Genomic DNA, 17179 nt, shown 5'->3' with positions numbered 1-17179 from the left:
GCTAGAGAAGCTGCCGGATGGGCTGGAGGACTTGGGCGGCGACGGGAGGGAAGGGCGTCCGCCGGAGGTTGGCATGGACGGGCTTGCGGGAGGCGGGGCGGGTGAGATTTAAAGGGCCAGCGCCTCCTCCCCCCCGCGCTCTCTGTTTCTCTCCCTCCCCGGGGAGGCTCTGTGGATTCAGGCAAATTTGACGGCTGGCACTGCAGGTTGGCTAGGGAGTAGCCCCGTGGATTTATCAGAGGCGGCGTTGTGTCGGGATAGCTGGGCGGTGGGCATGTGCAGAATCATAGAACTGTGGCGTCGGAAGGGACCCCGAGGGTCATCTAGTCCAACCCCCTGCAATGCAGGAATCTTTGGGCCACTCATGCTCTAACGACTGAGTTATCCAAAGGGAAGCAGGTTAGACTTTGGAGAGCTTACCTCTGCTTATTTGGGCTTGAATAGAGACCGTGGGTTCCTTTCCTGCTGCGGATCCTCATTAAAACACCCTTGTTATTTGTCCCATCACTGCTCAGGGCTGCTGCAAAAGGGCCGCTTCGCTTATTTCGCCGACACTCCTGCTCCAACTGAATTGTCGTCCCTTCTCTTGCATTTCATTTCGCCTTGAGTCCGCGGCTTAACATACCCACTCTAAAAACTACGTGTCTGTATCCCTGCAACAAAGGATTGTACTTTATGCATCTGATGATGGAAGTGACTCTGAGTCCACAAATAAAGATGTATTGCCTTAGACCAGAAGCAGGCAGGCTGCAGACTTGGCATAACTATGTTTTGTTTTGAACTAGAACATCAGGATCTGCCAGCCAGAACAAGGTGAGGAATGATGGCATAGAGGACTCACGCACACTTTAAACCAAGTGCCAGGGTGCCCCTGGGCACATTTCAGTCCAGGAATTTGTTTTCTGACCCAGAACTGGATCACACAGTCCTTTCAAATGCAAATAGTTCCTGATTCCCCATCCCCAAGTTTTCTTCATTTCAGCGATTTATTTCGTAGAAGGGATGGGAGGAGATGTTTTGCTGCTGCTCTCATTAAACTCCTGGGAGTCAGAAATGCCTGTTGATCATCCTGAGATCTACCAGTAAATCTTGACCTACCTTCTCCTCATCCCTGCCTCTTGCCCTGCCAGGGCTAGAGGGCAGCCAGGGCCCCCCAAACCGGCAGAAGGACCGTTGTTGCCCTAACAGTGCTATCGTTTTGACTTGGCACAAAGTATCTAAGACGATTAGATGTAGCCTGCAGTTGCATCCAGATGACCTATTTACTGAGCGTTCATCCTGATTTGTTTGCAGAGTTTATGGAGAGGCTAGGCGACATTGGCTCTTATTGAGCATCGATTCTGATCTGTATGTGAGGACGTTATGCGACGTGTCAGACAATTGTTCTCCCGTACCTTCTGATGAATTTCCTCTTCATTTTTCACAAAAAGTCTGCTCTTTTGGGGGAAGCGGGTTTGTTGTTCAAGACCTCCAAATCCACTTCGATTGGACAACCTGAATTGGTCACTGTGGGATGGAACCCCACTTTGCAAATAGCAACAGTTCTGAAGTGCCCTAAGAGAACTCCCAGTTTGCATGTCCCACCTCTTCCAGGTTACAGGGGGCCAAACTGAAATCCTGGAGCCAGCATTGGCCTTGGAGATACATGAAGCCATGTGGGAGTGGGGGAGACCAGGGCTTTGGGCTATAGGGCTTATCCTAGCTGCACGGCAGCTGGGAGAACAACATTGTGATCCAGTTATTAAGAGCACAGTCATCTTACTAAGAGCAGGGTGGCACAATGTGTTTGCTTTCACAGTTTGTGTGCACAAAGCCCCTACACACACACACACACACACACACACACACACACACACCAGTGTGATGTCCATGGGTGTAGGCAGAGAGGGGCAGCTGCCCCCAATCAATAAAAATCAGTAAAACTCATGGCTAACTGAAGTTCTGCCCCCCACAACGGCCTGTCCCCCAACAAAAATCCTGGCTATGCAATGGTGATGCCTTAGTACACATTGATGCGCTTTGATAGTGCGCAATAACAGCAAGAACGGCTTGGCTGAATCTTTCCCTCCAGCTTTGCATTTTTCAGTTCTATTAGGCCACAAAGGTAACATTCTGGATGGGTACCAGGAAACTCATTTCTAAGCTCCTTCCCGAAACATGGTTGGCAATCAACAAATGTCCCTGCGAACCCAAGAGCCCTGGATGCCACCCTGAGAATCTTGATAATCTACTTCAGTGCTCCTTTCAAACCACCAGCTGTTACAAACAAGCAGTGAAAAATGGATGTACGCAAATACGCTTTTTACATGTTACAAGAAGAGGCCTCGAGTGCCTCTTTCCATCTTTTGATGACCTATTAGTTTCCGACAAATCAGTTCTATATTGGGTACCACTCCCCTCCCAGAGCAGCCTGGAATCCTGACGTATTGCAGATGCCTCTTCATTCCCGAAAGGTCTTCAAGATCTCTAATGGGGCCATTAGGCTGAAGGGCCCCATGTGCACTTAAAGCAGGCCAGATACAGATGAAAGTCCTTGTCCTAAAGCCCACCAGGGTACCAATTAGATTCAGAGGGCGAACTGTGGAGGGAAAATTACAGGATGCTGTGAAAAAGAGGACTTGGTGCAGGAGTGTCATTTAATGCATTAAATTGTGCTGGAAAGAAATCTTAAGTAGCTGGGGTGGCATTTGCCTCCCATATTCCCCTGCATCAGTTTTTAGATAGGAAACTACAACAGGACACAGGAGTGCTTATTTTTGTTCAAATAATCTGTAAAGCAGCCTTCCCAATCCCCAGCCAGGTGGTGCCCCCTGTATGGCTTGGAGCTGATGGGATTTGTAGTCTAAAGCCTTTGGAGGACACCGGCAGCTTGGGGAAGCCAGCTTGAAGCATCACATATGCCGATAACACTGTTGTTGTTGTTAAGCATATACAATGCTTCAAGCAGGCTTCCCCAACATGCCGGTGTCCTCCAAAGGCTTTAGACTACAAATCCCAATCAAACCCAACCATGCAGAGGGCACCACCTGGTCAGGGAAGGCTACTTTACAGTATTATAACAAATACTGGCTAGGAGCAGGATCCCTGAGGTCCCTGGAGATGGAGCAAGGCTCATTTGGAAGCAGGGTTGCCCATTTTTATAATAGGCCGTGTTCCAGGCCTTTAAAAGCAGTCTGAATGTAGAAGTTCAAAGATCAGTCCACCATCTTTATTTGTATGTGTCCGACTGCTGCAGAAGGCGGGGAGGCTAGGCCTATTGGGGGAGAAGATGTTGGAGTTCCAGCTGCTGATTTCTTTAGGGGTTCTGGAGTGAAATTTGGCCAGGAGAGCTGGAGAGTTTGGGTCTGGTGCAGTAGCATCTGTCTTGAAGGGACTGTTCCCATACGAGCCTGCCTGAGCCCGTTACTCAGAAGTGAGATGGGTGTGGAGGTGACAAGGGATAGTTTTGGGATCTTTTAAGAACATAAACAGAGTCTGCTGGGACATGCCATGTCTGTGGGAAGGCTGCAAGCAGGAGTGGTATTCAGGGTCACACTGCCTCTGAGGGCTTGTCCACATTTTGGTTTGCCCTGTGGTGTTTTCTTCCACTTGTTCTAGACACGGTTCTGAGAGGCTTTTCATTTGTCCCACTGCTTTCCCCCAGAGAAGCCTCTGTTAACTGCTGAATCGAAACAAATGCCAATCTGCAAAAACCTGACTGACATTTGTTCCAATCCTGTGGTAAACTGCGGGTTTCCCCTGGGAACGGGGCAGGACAAACAAAGAACCTCTCAGACTTGTGTCTAGAAAGCCCATGGCAAACCGCAGTGTGGATGAGCCCTGACAGTGGCTGTAGAATATTTTCTGTCATAGGAGCCAACTCCTAGGGGTCGTGGGGGCTTTGGCCCCCACAATAAAATATTTGAGGCCCACAAAGTTGATGGGCATTCCCGTTCAAATGGTGTGTGCGCACTGTATCATGTGACCGATTATGTGGGGTGGGCCTTACCTGGGCCCCCTCAATATTATATTCAAGTTTGCACCCCTGTTTTCTGTGGTAGCGCCTCGTCTCTTGAACTTCCTCACCCTGTGCCAATGCTAATAACATTTGGGCCTCAGCTCCAAACTTTGCTTCCCTCCACCCCAGGAATTAATGTTAGATTGACTGAAGCTCGCCCAGCAATCTCTGTTTAATCGTGATATTTTATAGCAACTGATTTTAATGCCTCGTTTTGGAAGCCGACCTTACAGCACAAGGTGGGGTGAACGTGTTTTAAATAAAATCCAGTAATAATGAACACACACCAACCCTCCAGAGTGGGCCTCCTTGGAGCTAGATCTCCAGATTTCTCTCAAAAGATGTGATTGTTTGGAAAAGCACTGCAAGGTGAATAATGTACACAGGTGAAGTGGCTGTAAGGAGGGCAGCGAGATTAGAGAAGAGGCAGCAGGGCACAGAGTTCTCTGGCCTCAAAAACAGGAAGGCCTCTTGGCAGGTGTCTACTTCTTGCATGGTTGACCACCCTCCTCCAATTCACTTTGAGGAGTCAATTAGCTCTAATTACCCCCCACCCCAATGTTCCATCAATTTTCTGACAAAGGATGTGAATAAATTGCGCATTAAAATAGATTAGTACATCTCTCTCTCTCTGTTCCCCATTCAGCTGGGTTTCTGGGGGCCATTACAGTCAATTACACATACGTTCCCGCCGCCTTGTGTCTTTTGTCTGTGGAGTAATGACGCAACCCGACCTGTGCCTTCCCCCTCTATAAATCCTGGGTCCCCTACTTTGTGGGGAATCAGACATCCAGCGGCTCCTGACAGGTTTCAAGGTATGAATTCCTTAAAATCTATGACGGAGGTTTGGGATTTAAGGGTGTTGGTTTGGGGGTGTGGGGTAGGACACCGGCTGACAGACTGTTAAGAGAGTTTAAATGGAGCAAGCTTGTTTTCTGCTGCTTCAAGAGGGTGGGACTCAGACAGATGGATTCAATTACAAGAAAGGAGATTCCGACTGAACCTTTCTGACAATAAGAGCTGTTCAACAGTGGAGCGGTCTCCCCTTGGGAGGTGATGGACTCTCCTTCCTTGGAGGTTTTTAAGCAGAGGTTGGATGGCCATCTGTCAGGGATGCTTTAGTTGAGATTCCTGCATTGCAGGGCTAGCTAGATGACCCAACTCTCCAGGTCCATGAAATGGGGCACAGCAGGGGTGTCACTGTTTTTTGCTCCAACGGGGTAGGCAGAAATTCAACAGGTTCGGTTTTTTTGTGGCCTAAAGCAGTGATAGAAATGTCTCCACCTGTTGAATGTATGGCTGTTGTGCAGGTGCCAAGAGGAACAGGAGCCCTGTCAGGGAAGATTTGGCACGCATGTACCACATTTCATGCGCCTGCATCTTAAAAGCATCATGAAGTCGTCGCTGTTTGAGAGGGTTGCGGGTTATTAGGGGCTAGAGGTCACGATGCGGTTGGGCTTTGAGCTGAAGAGAAGAGGCCTGCAGCTCAGTTATCTTTTGGGCAGGTACCATCCAGCACAGTTCCAGAGTGCATGCAGACCATGGGGCGCTGCCTTATTCTGAGACCAGCCTCTTTGGCCCTCTAGCTTAGTGCAGATACTCTGACTTGCATCTGACCCTTCAAATGGTCGTGCTTGTGGAGGGATCGAATCTGGGAACATTGCATACAAAGCATCCCCTCTGGCAATGGCTATTGGCAGTCTTGCTATGTGGATTTGCTGAGAGCATCATCCAGTGAGTGGAGTTGGAAAGAAGACGAGGAGTGTGTGTTTGTGTAAGCAGACAGCGCTCTTTTTCAAAGGCTTGAAATTACACTCAAGGTGCCCTTGGTGCGCACTTGTATCCCACCACAGACCATAGCCGCTATGTGACTAGTGACTATGGTCTGTGGTCAAACAGGTTTTGAAGACTTCTTAGTGCTTAAAAAACTCCCTGCAAAACTGGCAACAGGCAGACAAAAATTGTATACACATCACCAAGGGAACCAATATTACCAGTATATATTTATCGTGTCTCTTGGGGAGCTCTCAAGAAATAATGTCTATCATAATCCTGGTATTCTGGGTGGCTCTGTGGTCTAAACCACTGAGCCTCTTGGGGTTGCCGATCAGAAGGTCGGCGGTTCCAATATCCAGAATGGGGTGAGCTCCTGTTGCTCCTCTGTCCCAGGTCCTGCCAACCTAGCAGTTTGAAAGCACGCCAGTGCAAGTAGATAAATAGGTACTGCTGCTGCGGGAAGATAAACGGCATTTCCATGCACTTTGGTTTCTGTCATGGTGTCCCATTGCACCAGAAGCGGTTTAGTCATGTTGGCCACATGACCTGGAAAGCTGTCTGTGGACAAAGGCCGGCTCCCTCTGCCTGAAAGTGAGATGAACACCACAACCCCGCCTTTGGCTGGACTTAACCGTCCAGGCGTCCTTTACTTATTCTGGATTGGGAATGTGATTTAGTGGGGGAAACAGAGTCAGACTGGAAACCAGAATGCTTCCTTGATTTCTTTCTTCCCCACAGATGATGTGGAGCTCTCAGTCTGTGCTCTGTGCATCTTTGCTCCTCTGCGGGCTACTTGGGGAATGCTGTGGAACCGTTCTGGTGGTGAGTTACACTGCCCCCCCCACCCCATCAACCCTACTTGATAGAGAGCTGTCACTGGCCTCCCTGTGTCCCTCCTGATCACCAGCATTGCTGGGCTGGTCCTCACATGCAACAGAGATGAAGTGGCAAGATGGAACTGCATCGGTTCAGACTGTTGCAGGTGGCGCAGTTTGTTTGTTTTTAATGTATATAGGCTTAATTTCAAAATAGGCTTCTAAGCAACTTGCTAAGCAGGTTCTGCAGACATATCATGCATTTAAAGCACACCCCCCCCCGCAAAAAGCTTGGAAACTGTAGTTTGTGGATGGTGTTGTGAACTGTAGTTCTGCAAGGGGTAAACCACAGTTCCCAGAATTCTTGGTGGGGTGGGAGGAAAATGAATGGTCCATATAAAACCCCAGTTTTGATTACTCCAACACTTTAAAAGCAAACGAAAAATCCTTGCAGATATAAAGTAAATACTGTACCATATATCAGGGATAAAGATTCTACCCCAACTATTTCCCAGCTATTCTGTGTGTGTGAGAGAGAAAATGAGACACACACAGAGAGTGTGTGTGTAGAAACCTCTGACTTTTGTGTGGTTGAAGTTTAGGTCACATCTGCGCATGGGCGTAGCCAGGGGGGAGGGGCAGTTGCCCCCCTGAATCAATAAAAATCAATTAAGGTACATAGCAAACTGATGTTCTGCTCCCCGCAACAAAAATCCTGGCTATGCCCATGCATCTGCACCATATATTTAAAGCACTATTAAATTATGTGAACGGTCTTGGCTTCCCCTAGGAAATCTTGGGAGCTGTAGTGCTCAGAGTTGTTAGGGAACCCTTTTCCCCTCTCACAGAGCTACAGCTTCCAGAGTTCTTCAGGAAGAGGGATTGACTGTTAAACCACTCTGCCAACAGCAGTTCTGTGAGGGGAAGAGGGATCGCCTTACACTTTCAGCACGCTGAATAAATGACCATTCCCAAGATTCTATAGCCGAGGCCATGGCCCATTAAAATGGCATAATCGTGCTTTAAAAGTAAGGTGCAAATGTGGCCCTATTGTGCAAGGGTGACAGTTACATCCTTTGCTCCGCCCAGTTTGGACTCTAACCCCACCCACATTTGTCTCTGGCCCTGCCCACCTCTAGCCCCACCCACTTTTGTCTATGGTGTAAGCCACTATAGTGGTACCTCGGTTTAAGAACTTAATCCGTTCTGGAAGTCCATTCTTAAACTGCAACCGTTCTTAAACCGAGGTGTGCTTTCCCTAATGAGGCCTTCCACCGTTCAGCTTCCGTTCTTAGACGGAGGTAAAATTCGCAAACCGGGACAGTACTTCTGGTTTTGTGGAGTTTATAAACCGAATAGTTCATAAACAGGGCTGTTCTTAAACCGAGGTACCACTGTACTGGCATGTATCCCTCCATCCACAGAAGGTTTCTCCATAGCAAATGTCACCCTCTGACTCACTGTTGGCAGGCTTAGTTTCAGGGTACTTTTCCTCTTGTTGCATGTGCAGCCCAAGGACAAACGCGGCTGGACCCTGAACAGCGCTGGATACCTCTTGGGACATCGTAAGTCAAGTCAGGATTTGCTTGGCATGAGAAGGATATGGCCACAGACCCTCCAAGTGTCCCTGTCTTCCAGGGACGTCCCTGATTTAGAGAAGCTGTCCCAGTTTCGGATTTGATCCTGGAATGTCCCGCTTTTCCTTAGGATGTCCATATTTTGATTGTGGAAATGTTGGAGGGTCTGGAGTCATCCAACCTCCCCCAACCGTCTGAAGGCAATCCTGTATAGGGAAAATTTTCAAAATGTTTAATGATGTTTTTATATAAGTCGGAAGCTGCCCAGAGTGGTTGGGGCAACCGAGTAGGATGTGTGGGGTATGAAATCATCATTATGGAATGGGACGTCCCTATTTTCATCAGAGAAATGTTGGAGGGTATGTGGCTAAAGGGCAAGGGGAAGAATGAAATGATATTGGAAGCTGAAGTTACCTTTCCCTGGGGAATAAATTCCATTGAACTCCATGATTGCACTATAAGGTATCTGCCACCGTATGTGGAAGCAGGTCCAGGAGTTGTCATTGTGTGTGTGTGTGTGTAGTAATTTTATGTTGTGAACTGCCCTGAGATCCTCTGGTATAGGGCAGTATACAAATTTAATAAATAAATAGTTAATAATAATGAAGAACAGAATAAGAGGCTTGCTGGATCAGCCCAATGGCCCATCTAGTCTAGCATCCTTCACAGTGGCCAACCAGGGAAGCCCGTAGGCAGGACCTGAGTGCGAGAGCAGCTCCCCCCACTTATGATTCCCAGCATCTGATGCTCAGAGGATGCTTGCCGCCTCTGACTGTGACAGCCAAGCAGAAGGCCTGCGAAAGCCACCATTGCTTGCGGAATACGCCCCCTTTTTGTCCATGTCTCTGTCCTCTCTGCTCAAATAAACCTTTGCTGGTTTATTTCCCCGGCGCTTCAGAAAACCTGCAAATCCTGTTGGATTAGAGATGACATAACGATGCCTTTAGCATAACCACTTCAGCTTTCAGGGAAACATTTCTGTTGTTAGGGATGCCACTTTCCAGGCCTGGCATGAGCGTGCAGCACCCATGGGCAGCTGCTGGAATGCCAGCGCAGATGCCTCTCCTGGGAGGGGCTGTAGCTCGGAGGGAGAGCATCTGCTTGGGATGCAGAATGTCCCGGGTTTGATCCCCAGCGTCTCCAAGTAAGGCAGGGAGAGACTGAAACTCTGGAGAGCTGCTGTCAGCTGCTTCAGGCAGCACTGAGGAAGATGGGCCAATGGTCTGATTTTGTAGGGGTGCGGGGAGGAATAAGTTGGGTTTTTAATGCAAAGCTGCTTATTTCACACTTTCTGAAATACCGTATTTTTTGCTCTATAAGACTCACTTTTTCCCTCCTAAAAAGTAAGGGGAAATGTGTGTGCGTCTTATGGAGCGAATGGCGGCTGCGCAGCTATCACAGAAGCCAGAAGAGCAAGATTGATTGCTGCTTTCCTTCACAGCGATCCCTCTTGTTGTTCTGACTTCTGAGATTCAGAATATTTCTTTTCTTGTTTTCCTCCTCCAAAAACTAGGTGCGTCTTATGGTCTGGTGCGTCTTATAGAGCGAAAAATACGGTGATCTTTGAACTGAAACACAGCTATTACTCGAAATACGCACTTTTCCAAATTGCAGGATTGCATCCAACCCAAGCATGTGTATACTGTTATTATGGGATGGGAAAGTGTGCCTAAAAATGCATGTGTCAGTAAAAACTAATGTATAAAAGGCATGATGTCTTGCAGAAATGTGTATATTGGGCAAATTTGCATATAAAAAAATATGCATTTGAGGTGATACTTGCACTGATACACTGGCAACTTTCCATGGGGCTCATAAGAAATTGAGAATGGGCAAAATGAATGAATGAATGTGTAGAACTGAGAAAAATGAGAAACTGAGGGAAGTCAAAATCATGGACAGCTTTGTCCATTCATATTGACTAGCTCTAAGGCAACTTCCTTAGGGGAAAGAGTGCTCCTGCAGTCATCTCCTGCCTGCAGCTTCTGTCTGGTCACTGTGAGAACAGGATGCTGGACTAGAAAGGCCCTTGGTCTGATCTAGCCAGGCCTCTTCTTAGACAGCTGCCCAATGGGTCATTCCACATCAAATCAACGCAAAAAACAAGGGTTTTGTCACCCACCATCTCAGATTTTGATGAAACTTGATGTACACCCTTCCCTTAGGGTTGAAAGAAACCCCCTTAATTTTTTCCCCTCTATCTCAAACGGTTTGAATTTTATACCACTTCAAAGTTTCATGAAATCTGCATTTCTGTCCCTCTTTTGATCTTTGGGCTTGTGTACATTTTATTCTTTCCCCCCATAACCAATGATCAGATCTCTTTGAAATTTTACACAGAGCTCAGTTACAAGATGAGGACTTGAGGAAAAAATACACCAGCACTCAAAAGATTTTATAAAGGCCTTGAAAATGTATAAATGTAGTTTTTTTGGTGGAAAAACTAGGTTTAGTAAACCTAAATTTTCAGCGTGTGGGCATGATGGAATCAAAAGTTTTTGATGGTGAAAATTATTGCAAAGACATGCTCTTTCTCAACAAAGAATACAATTTATGGGTCTTTTATGTACACAAGGCCAAGGATCTCAAGAGGGACAGAAACGCAGATTTCACGAAACTTTGAAGTGCTATAAAATTAAAACCATTTGAGATGGGGGGGGGAATTAAGGGGGTTTCTTTCAACCATAAGACGGTGGGTGACATGACCATGTTGAGCTGATGTGGAATGACCCTAATGCTGGTTGTTTGCAACATGCTGCCATCTGCCACTGCCACTGGTCTTCACCCCGCGCCCCCCCCCCCCCGGAGTGGGCCCACCAGAAGATGCACATCTGAAGGCCTCCTCAGACTTGGAGCTGGACCAGCCACCTTCTTGTTAGGGTAAAAGAGGCAGGGTGTCAAGGGGCTGCATGTTAAGAGTAACTCAGTGCTATTGATGTACAAGGCCCTTCAAAGAGTCGAAGAATAAAATTGGACAGGTCTCTGCCTCAAGGAGCCTGCAATAAGTCTTTGGAGGAAAACAAGGAGGGAGGGAAAATACTTCCTATCCGTCAGCCTTATCATCATAAATTCCATCTCCTCGCTCTTTAAATTAGTTTTCTGTAGTGTAATCCAGACAGTCAGGTGTGCAAGTTAAGTCTGCACAAGTTGCTAGTCCTCAGAGATTGCTACTGGTCCACATGACCTCCCGGATCCATGTTAGTTCGTTTATAGCCCGTTGATGGCGTAAGAGGAAAGAACAAGTTATATTCCAATGTATGAAAACGTCCTGTCTGGTAGCTAAGGGGTGATTCTTATGTGCCACTAGCCAAAAGGCTGTTCACAAACCTGATGTAATCTGTATTTCCCCCCCTATGTAACCTGCAGCACTTCTCCCCTTGCACTCTCCTCTCCCCAAAGCAGATGCTCACCAGACACTGTCCAACAAAGGGAGCCTGGCGCATAAGCGAGATGCTATGGAGGACTTGTATTCCGTAGGGCAGGATTCCTTGGGTGAGCACCCTTTCACTGACTTCTCCGCCCTCTCCCCGCATGCTCCATTATGCTTGTGTTATAAGAAAAAAAAAGCTGCTCCTTTTCCCTTATGGGGTATCCAAGAGCCCGTATAGAATCCTTAGGTGGGTTCCCTATCGGAAGGAGAAAATAACTGAGGCCAACCAGAGACTATTGAGAAGCAAAGCAGCCAGTAAGCCTGATCTTTATTAAACTGTTGCAACAGGGTCCCCCACTCACCCCATGCAGGGAGGGAGGAGAGGAACCCCAAACAAGGGTGTGCAAGCCCTTATATAGACTTTTGAAATTGCCCACCCTGTAGTTCAATACCACCCCCCTGAAACATCACTGAAAGGGACGGGAAATCCAGCAGAAATCCTGTCTGGCAGGATACTGATACAGTGGTACCTTGGGTTAAGAACTTAATTCGTTCTGGAGGTCTGTTCTTAACCTGAAACTGTTCTTAACCTGAAGCACCACTTTAGCTAATGGGGCCTTCCGCTGCTGCCGCGCCGCCGGAGCACGATTTATGTTCTCATCTTGAAGCAAAGTTCTTAACCCGTATGTAACCTGAAGCGTATGTAACCTGAAGCGTATGTAACCTGAGGTACCACTGTAATGGTCATGGATTGTTTTACCTGGGCAGCCTGGCCATTCCTTTTGAGATGCTAAATACTTAGTTCCTAAGTCCAGATCACAGGCTCACCCTATTCATACACAAATATGCCCTTAAGACAGGACTTGTGAGCAAAGATGCAATGGGGAGAATATTTGAGGTTACTGGAAGAATCAAAATGGCTTCAAGATGGTTCTCCTGTACTATTTCAGGCATGTGATTTATATTAAGGTTACCAGACATCCCCGTTTCCGGGGGACAGTCCCCAGATTTACAAATAAGTCCCCATACAAAATCCATTGAAGTTGAAAAGTGTCCCCGGATTCATTGAAAAAAATCTGGTAACCTTAGTTTCTATACTTATGTATGTGTTTGCCTTGTAAATTTATGAACATTTATTTTTTTATATATAAGACCTTAGAATTCCTATAACACTTGCCTGTCCCCGTCAACTCCATTTCCCCTGTCTTTCAGCACATGCTCTGCGCTCCTTAGATGACGGCGCCTTTCAAACCCTGATGGATTTTCTAGCCTACCTGAACCCCCAAGGTATGGGCAGATGCTGGATTCTCTGGGAGAAGAGGGGCATTTTTTTTTAGGGAGTTGGGAAATCTGGTTCTGAATCTTCTCTGCTTTGGAACAAGGAATGCTGGGAGCTCTGTGTGGAGCAGGGCAGGATAGGGCTGGAAACCTGGGAAATCAAATCTCTTCTCTGTTGTCTTTTACAGATCAAAGAGCTGTTTCACGCCTGCCCCTCTTGCTGTCGGAGGAAGAGTCCTTGCGGCAGTAGCGGCCTGGCCTCCAGCCCGCGCCCTTCGGATTTGCTTGCTGCTGCCACCACCCCTCAGACTCCTCCCCATCCCCCACACATACAGGATTCTGCTTTATTCCTGACACAAAGTCACCTTGATACAATCTGGTGCCCCAAACAACGGTGCCTGTTGCACAGCCATTTCAGAGCTAAGCGCCCCCCCCCCTTTGAGAGAATCCCCCTCCCTTTGACTAAGCCACCCGAGAGATATAGGCTATAAACACGCCATACAGTTAAAGCACATGACTTCTCCCAAAGAATTCTGGGAACTGTAGTTTACCCACCACACAGTCAACATTCTCAGCATCTGCTTCTCAGCAGTGGCACCCTCCCTGTGGGACACCCTCCCATCAGATGTCAAGGAGATAAAGAATTACACAACTTTTAGAAGACATCCAAAGGCAGCCCTGTATTGGGAAGATTTTAATGTTTGACATTTTATTATTTTTTATATTTTGCTGGAAGCTGCTCAGATGGGTGGGGAATAACAACAACAACAACAACAACAACAAATACTACTACTACTATATTCAACAAACTACAGTTCCCAGGATTCTTTGGGTGGGGGAAGTCACATGCTTCCAATGTGCTTTAAATATATGGTGTGTGCAGAGCTATACACTCAAATTAGCTCAGCCTCCCCCATCAGCACTACACCTTTACGCACTCCTTTCTAGAGACACACACGTATATCCACGCACAATCCTGTATGCATCATTTGTAATGTGTGAGTTTGTATAGGAAGAAATGTTGGAGTGTAGATGAACACATGCCCACATGTGCTCCTTTGGCACCTGCCCAGTGTCGCACCCTTGCCATGCTCCTGAACCTTAGTAGGAATAGCCATAGCTCAGTGGTAGAAGACATGCTCTGCATGGAGAACACACAAATTTAACCTTCTTTTCTAAGCCTAATTGTTGTTGGGTAGCATACAGTGGACGAGAAAACTAGAGATGGGGAGAAAGAGAGAGCTCTGCTTGCTGTTGTGATCAGTTGAATTCTATATATCTATATCTATATCTATACCATCTATATATCTATATCTATATGGGGCTCCTGCCCCTTTGTGTAGAAGCTCCCTCTTCTGAAATCCCTTCTGCTACACATAACACTTAAAGGGGCAGGAGCCCTGTCCTCTTTTCCACATCAGCACCGTACTGCTATCTTTCACCCCAACCAACTTCCCTATCCCTGGAACGGAACCCCTGAGAATTTTTAGTCTTTCAATGTTATTTTGTTTAAAATAGACCCCCCCCCACAGCACTGCAGTAGATGAAACAACTGTGCACACCTACTTTCTACCCCTAGCTGTCCCCTCATCCCTGCTGCTACATTTACACTCTGAACAAGCGTATTCACCCTGCTTTGAAAATGGAGAGATCAGAATGTGGGGCTGTGGTTTTGGACAGGAGACCTGGGAACAGGGGAGAAGAGGCCCTGTAAATGAACTGAATGAATAAACATTTCTCTTCTGAATTTGCTGGTCTCTCTAGCGTTGATGTCTTTGATCAGCACAGGTCCATGGGAGACGGGGCTCAGAATCTACAGAGGGAGGTGCTACCAGGCTGCTTCCATTTTGGGGGTGGGATTCAATCACAGCCCAGTCACAACTTAAGTCAGTTTGGGGAAATAGGAGCTATTCACAAAAACAGGATCTGCACAGGAGTGTCAGACCTAATGATCTCCAGCAGGTCTCGCCCCTAAGAAGCAGGTGCTGAGACTGCTGGCTCGCTCCTGCCAGAACAGGATTTTTGTTACTGGGCCTTTAACAGCAGCCTGACATGCTAAACTAGAGGGAAAGGGATGAGCTCTGCGGTCAGGACATCTGCACTGCATGCAGAAGGGCCCAGCGCTCATGCCTAGGACTTCTAGGCAGGGCTGGGAGAGATCCCTACCTGAAACCTGGAGAGCCAATGCCAGCCAGCCAGTGCTGGGCTAAATGAACCAGCGGTCTGACTTGGCATAGCACAGCTTTCTCTATCCCTAAAAAAAGAACGGAGGCGATGCTTTTTGTGGCAAGGAGCGAAACAGGATCCCCTGCTAATGTGCCACAGATCGAATGGCTGCAAAGGGGGCAGCTGCAGTTGTGGGTTCGTGAGAAGGCTAAGAGCTCAGATAGATCTGACCAAAGGTTTATCTAGTCTGGCAGTCTGTCTTGTGTGCATCAACAAACCAGGTGCCCACAAGCAAAACCCAGAGGAAATAGTCCTACCTTGCTGTTCTTCCACAGGTTCTGAGCAGCTTATTGCTTCTGAGTCTGTCTGTGTTGGGCTGGGTACTGCCATTTCTTAATCTTTTAACAACCCATAAAGCAGGAAGCCGTTTAGATGGGCTCCACAGCCACCATTCCTGCCCTTTTGTGATGCTGGTGGCTGGAGCTGTTGGTCTGCAGGGTGCCAGAGAGCACAATTTTGACCTCCGTGCTACTTTTGTTCTCAGCGCTTCGTATCGTAGCTAGCTGAAACCATAGGGAGGGGGGGGTCATAAGGTGATTTGGCATAAGGGGTTGCCAGTAAACTAATGCCCAGCTCTGTTCCCTGAAACATCTGAATCATGAGAGGCTGTGCAGACCCTAAACGGGTACCTGAATGCAGTCTGGTTAACTGGAGCTGAAGGCACTGTACATGGTTCCTCTTCCTCCTCATTTTATCCTCACAACTACTCCATGTGGTAGGTTAGGGCTAGGCTGAGAGTGAGTGACTGGCTGGCCTGAGGTGATTCAGGGAGTGCTGTGGCTGAGTGAGGATTTGAACCCCAGTTCAATGCTCTAAGCATTGCACCACACTGCCCCATACATAGTACTATCTTTCTGCCTGGCTTGGAAGCTGCAGCTAGTATAAAATTTAGCTACTAGGGTGCTCAGGCGGACACCCAGCTTTACACATATCACAGTGGCGTTGAAAACTCTGTACACTACTGAGCCAAGTTCAGTGTTTTGCTGCCCTAAAAAACTTGGGAACAGGATACCTAATACCAGAACACACCGATTTTTAATATATTGAGGAGATCCTGCTGGACAGTCCACAGCCTGTGGCTTTTCACTTGTTGATAATGGAGAAGTGGGCCTTCTTGGGCCTTTTAGATTCCCTCCCTTATGCAGTACATTTTTTTTCTAAAAATAACGTTTAGGGGTACTCTCATTTTCCTATTCATTTTGAAATACGGACCCCCTCAATGAGGCCAAACTTAGATTAACAAAATGTTTAGGGGTATGCGTACCCCTGCGTCTCCCCAGAAAAAAGGCACTGCCCTTATGTAATTCATGAAGTGGACACAGAAAATCATAAACGCCTGGACTGAGACTTTTTAATTTTTAGTTTGCCATTTTACACATTGCTCTGTTTCATATAGTTTTGTTGTTTTTACTTAGCTTTTAGGAAATTCTCTTGAATACAACCGTTTGCACTTTTGGTATACATAAAAATATTAGGAGGGATAATTTTTTTAATAAATAACTTGCGAACCCTTTCCCTGGAGAAACCTCGTTGTGCTGTTCGTTCCCACCCCCAACAGAGGAAATACAAAACAAAACAAACTAAGTCTCATATTTTATTAGAACAGGAAAAATAAAACAGCCAAGTGGAGAGTGTGAGATACAAGCACGGAGGCTTTCCTAAACTTTTCTGTATCCTTCCAATTTCGGTACAGATGTTGTTGAAGTGAACATAAGTGGAGAGAGTGTGAAACAGATGTTCAGCAAAGGGCAGAGGCAACCCTCTTGGGGACCTTCCTGTGACTTCTCTTCTCCCACAACCCTGGCCAACTGGCAACGCAAAGTGACCATCTTTTCTAGGAAACCAAGCACAACTGCTGTCTCAGACAGCCTTTAGTGAGGCTCATGCAGTAAAAAATCCGCCTGCTACGCAGTCTCAAGACAGACTTGCTATTTGTCGCTCACAGGACAGGACGAGACCAAAGTGGGTGGAATTTGCAGGGAAGCAGATTTTGGCAGAACGTTAGACCCTTCTCAACTGAAAAACGTGTTTTGTACGTGGGGTGGTCTGCCTTAGGAGTTAGCGGGCTCTCCTACACTGCAGGTGTTTTAAGAGGCTGGGTGGCTATCAGCCAGGAATGGCATAGTTCAGAGATGGGGAA

The 17179-nt window shown here is 47.2% G+C and overlaps 1 protein-coding gene across 5 annotated transcripts; it reads left to right on the top strand.

Annotated features, from left to right (window-relative positions):
* Window positions 1–42: 42 nt before the first annotated feature.
* On the top strand, window positions 43–14560 carry LOC309517717 (galanin peptides-like). 5 transcript variants are annotated; one of them, XM_082197152.1, is made up of 7 exons: window positions 43–101; window positions 4644–4812; window positions 6512–6595; window positions 8099–8153; window positions 11532–11657; window positions 12748–12822; window positions 13002–14560. In XM_082197152.1, exons 3-7 carry the CDS (start codon window positions 6512–6514, stop codon window positions 13061–13063), a joined length of 402 nt encoding a protein of 133 aa, XP_082053278.1. In that variant the 5' UTR covers window positions 43–101; window positions 4644–4812; the 3' UTR covers window positions 13064–14560. The 5 variants fall into 5 exon arrangements, with proteins under 5 accessions (XP_082053278.1, XP_082053277.1, XP_082053279.1 ...); XM_082197151.1 differs by lacking the exon at window positions 43–101 and adding an exon at window positions 136–399; XM_082197153.1 differs by lacking the exon at window positions 43–101 and adding an exon at window positions 136–813 and having other exon boundaries at window positions 11565–11657.
* The last annotated feature ends 2619 nt before the right edge of the window (window positions 14561–17179 follow it).

The sequence above is a fragment of the Podarcis vaucheri genome, assembly GCF_965113315.1.
Source record: "Podarcis vaucheri genome assembly, chromosome: 13".
NCBI classification, from domain to species: Eukaryota; Metazoa; Chordata; class Lepidosauria; order Squamata; family Lacertidae; genus Podarcis; species Podarcis vaucheri.
The sequence above is the reverse complement of the archived record's forward strand: the minus strand, read 5'-3'. Positions and strand labels throughout refer to the sequence as shown.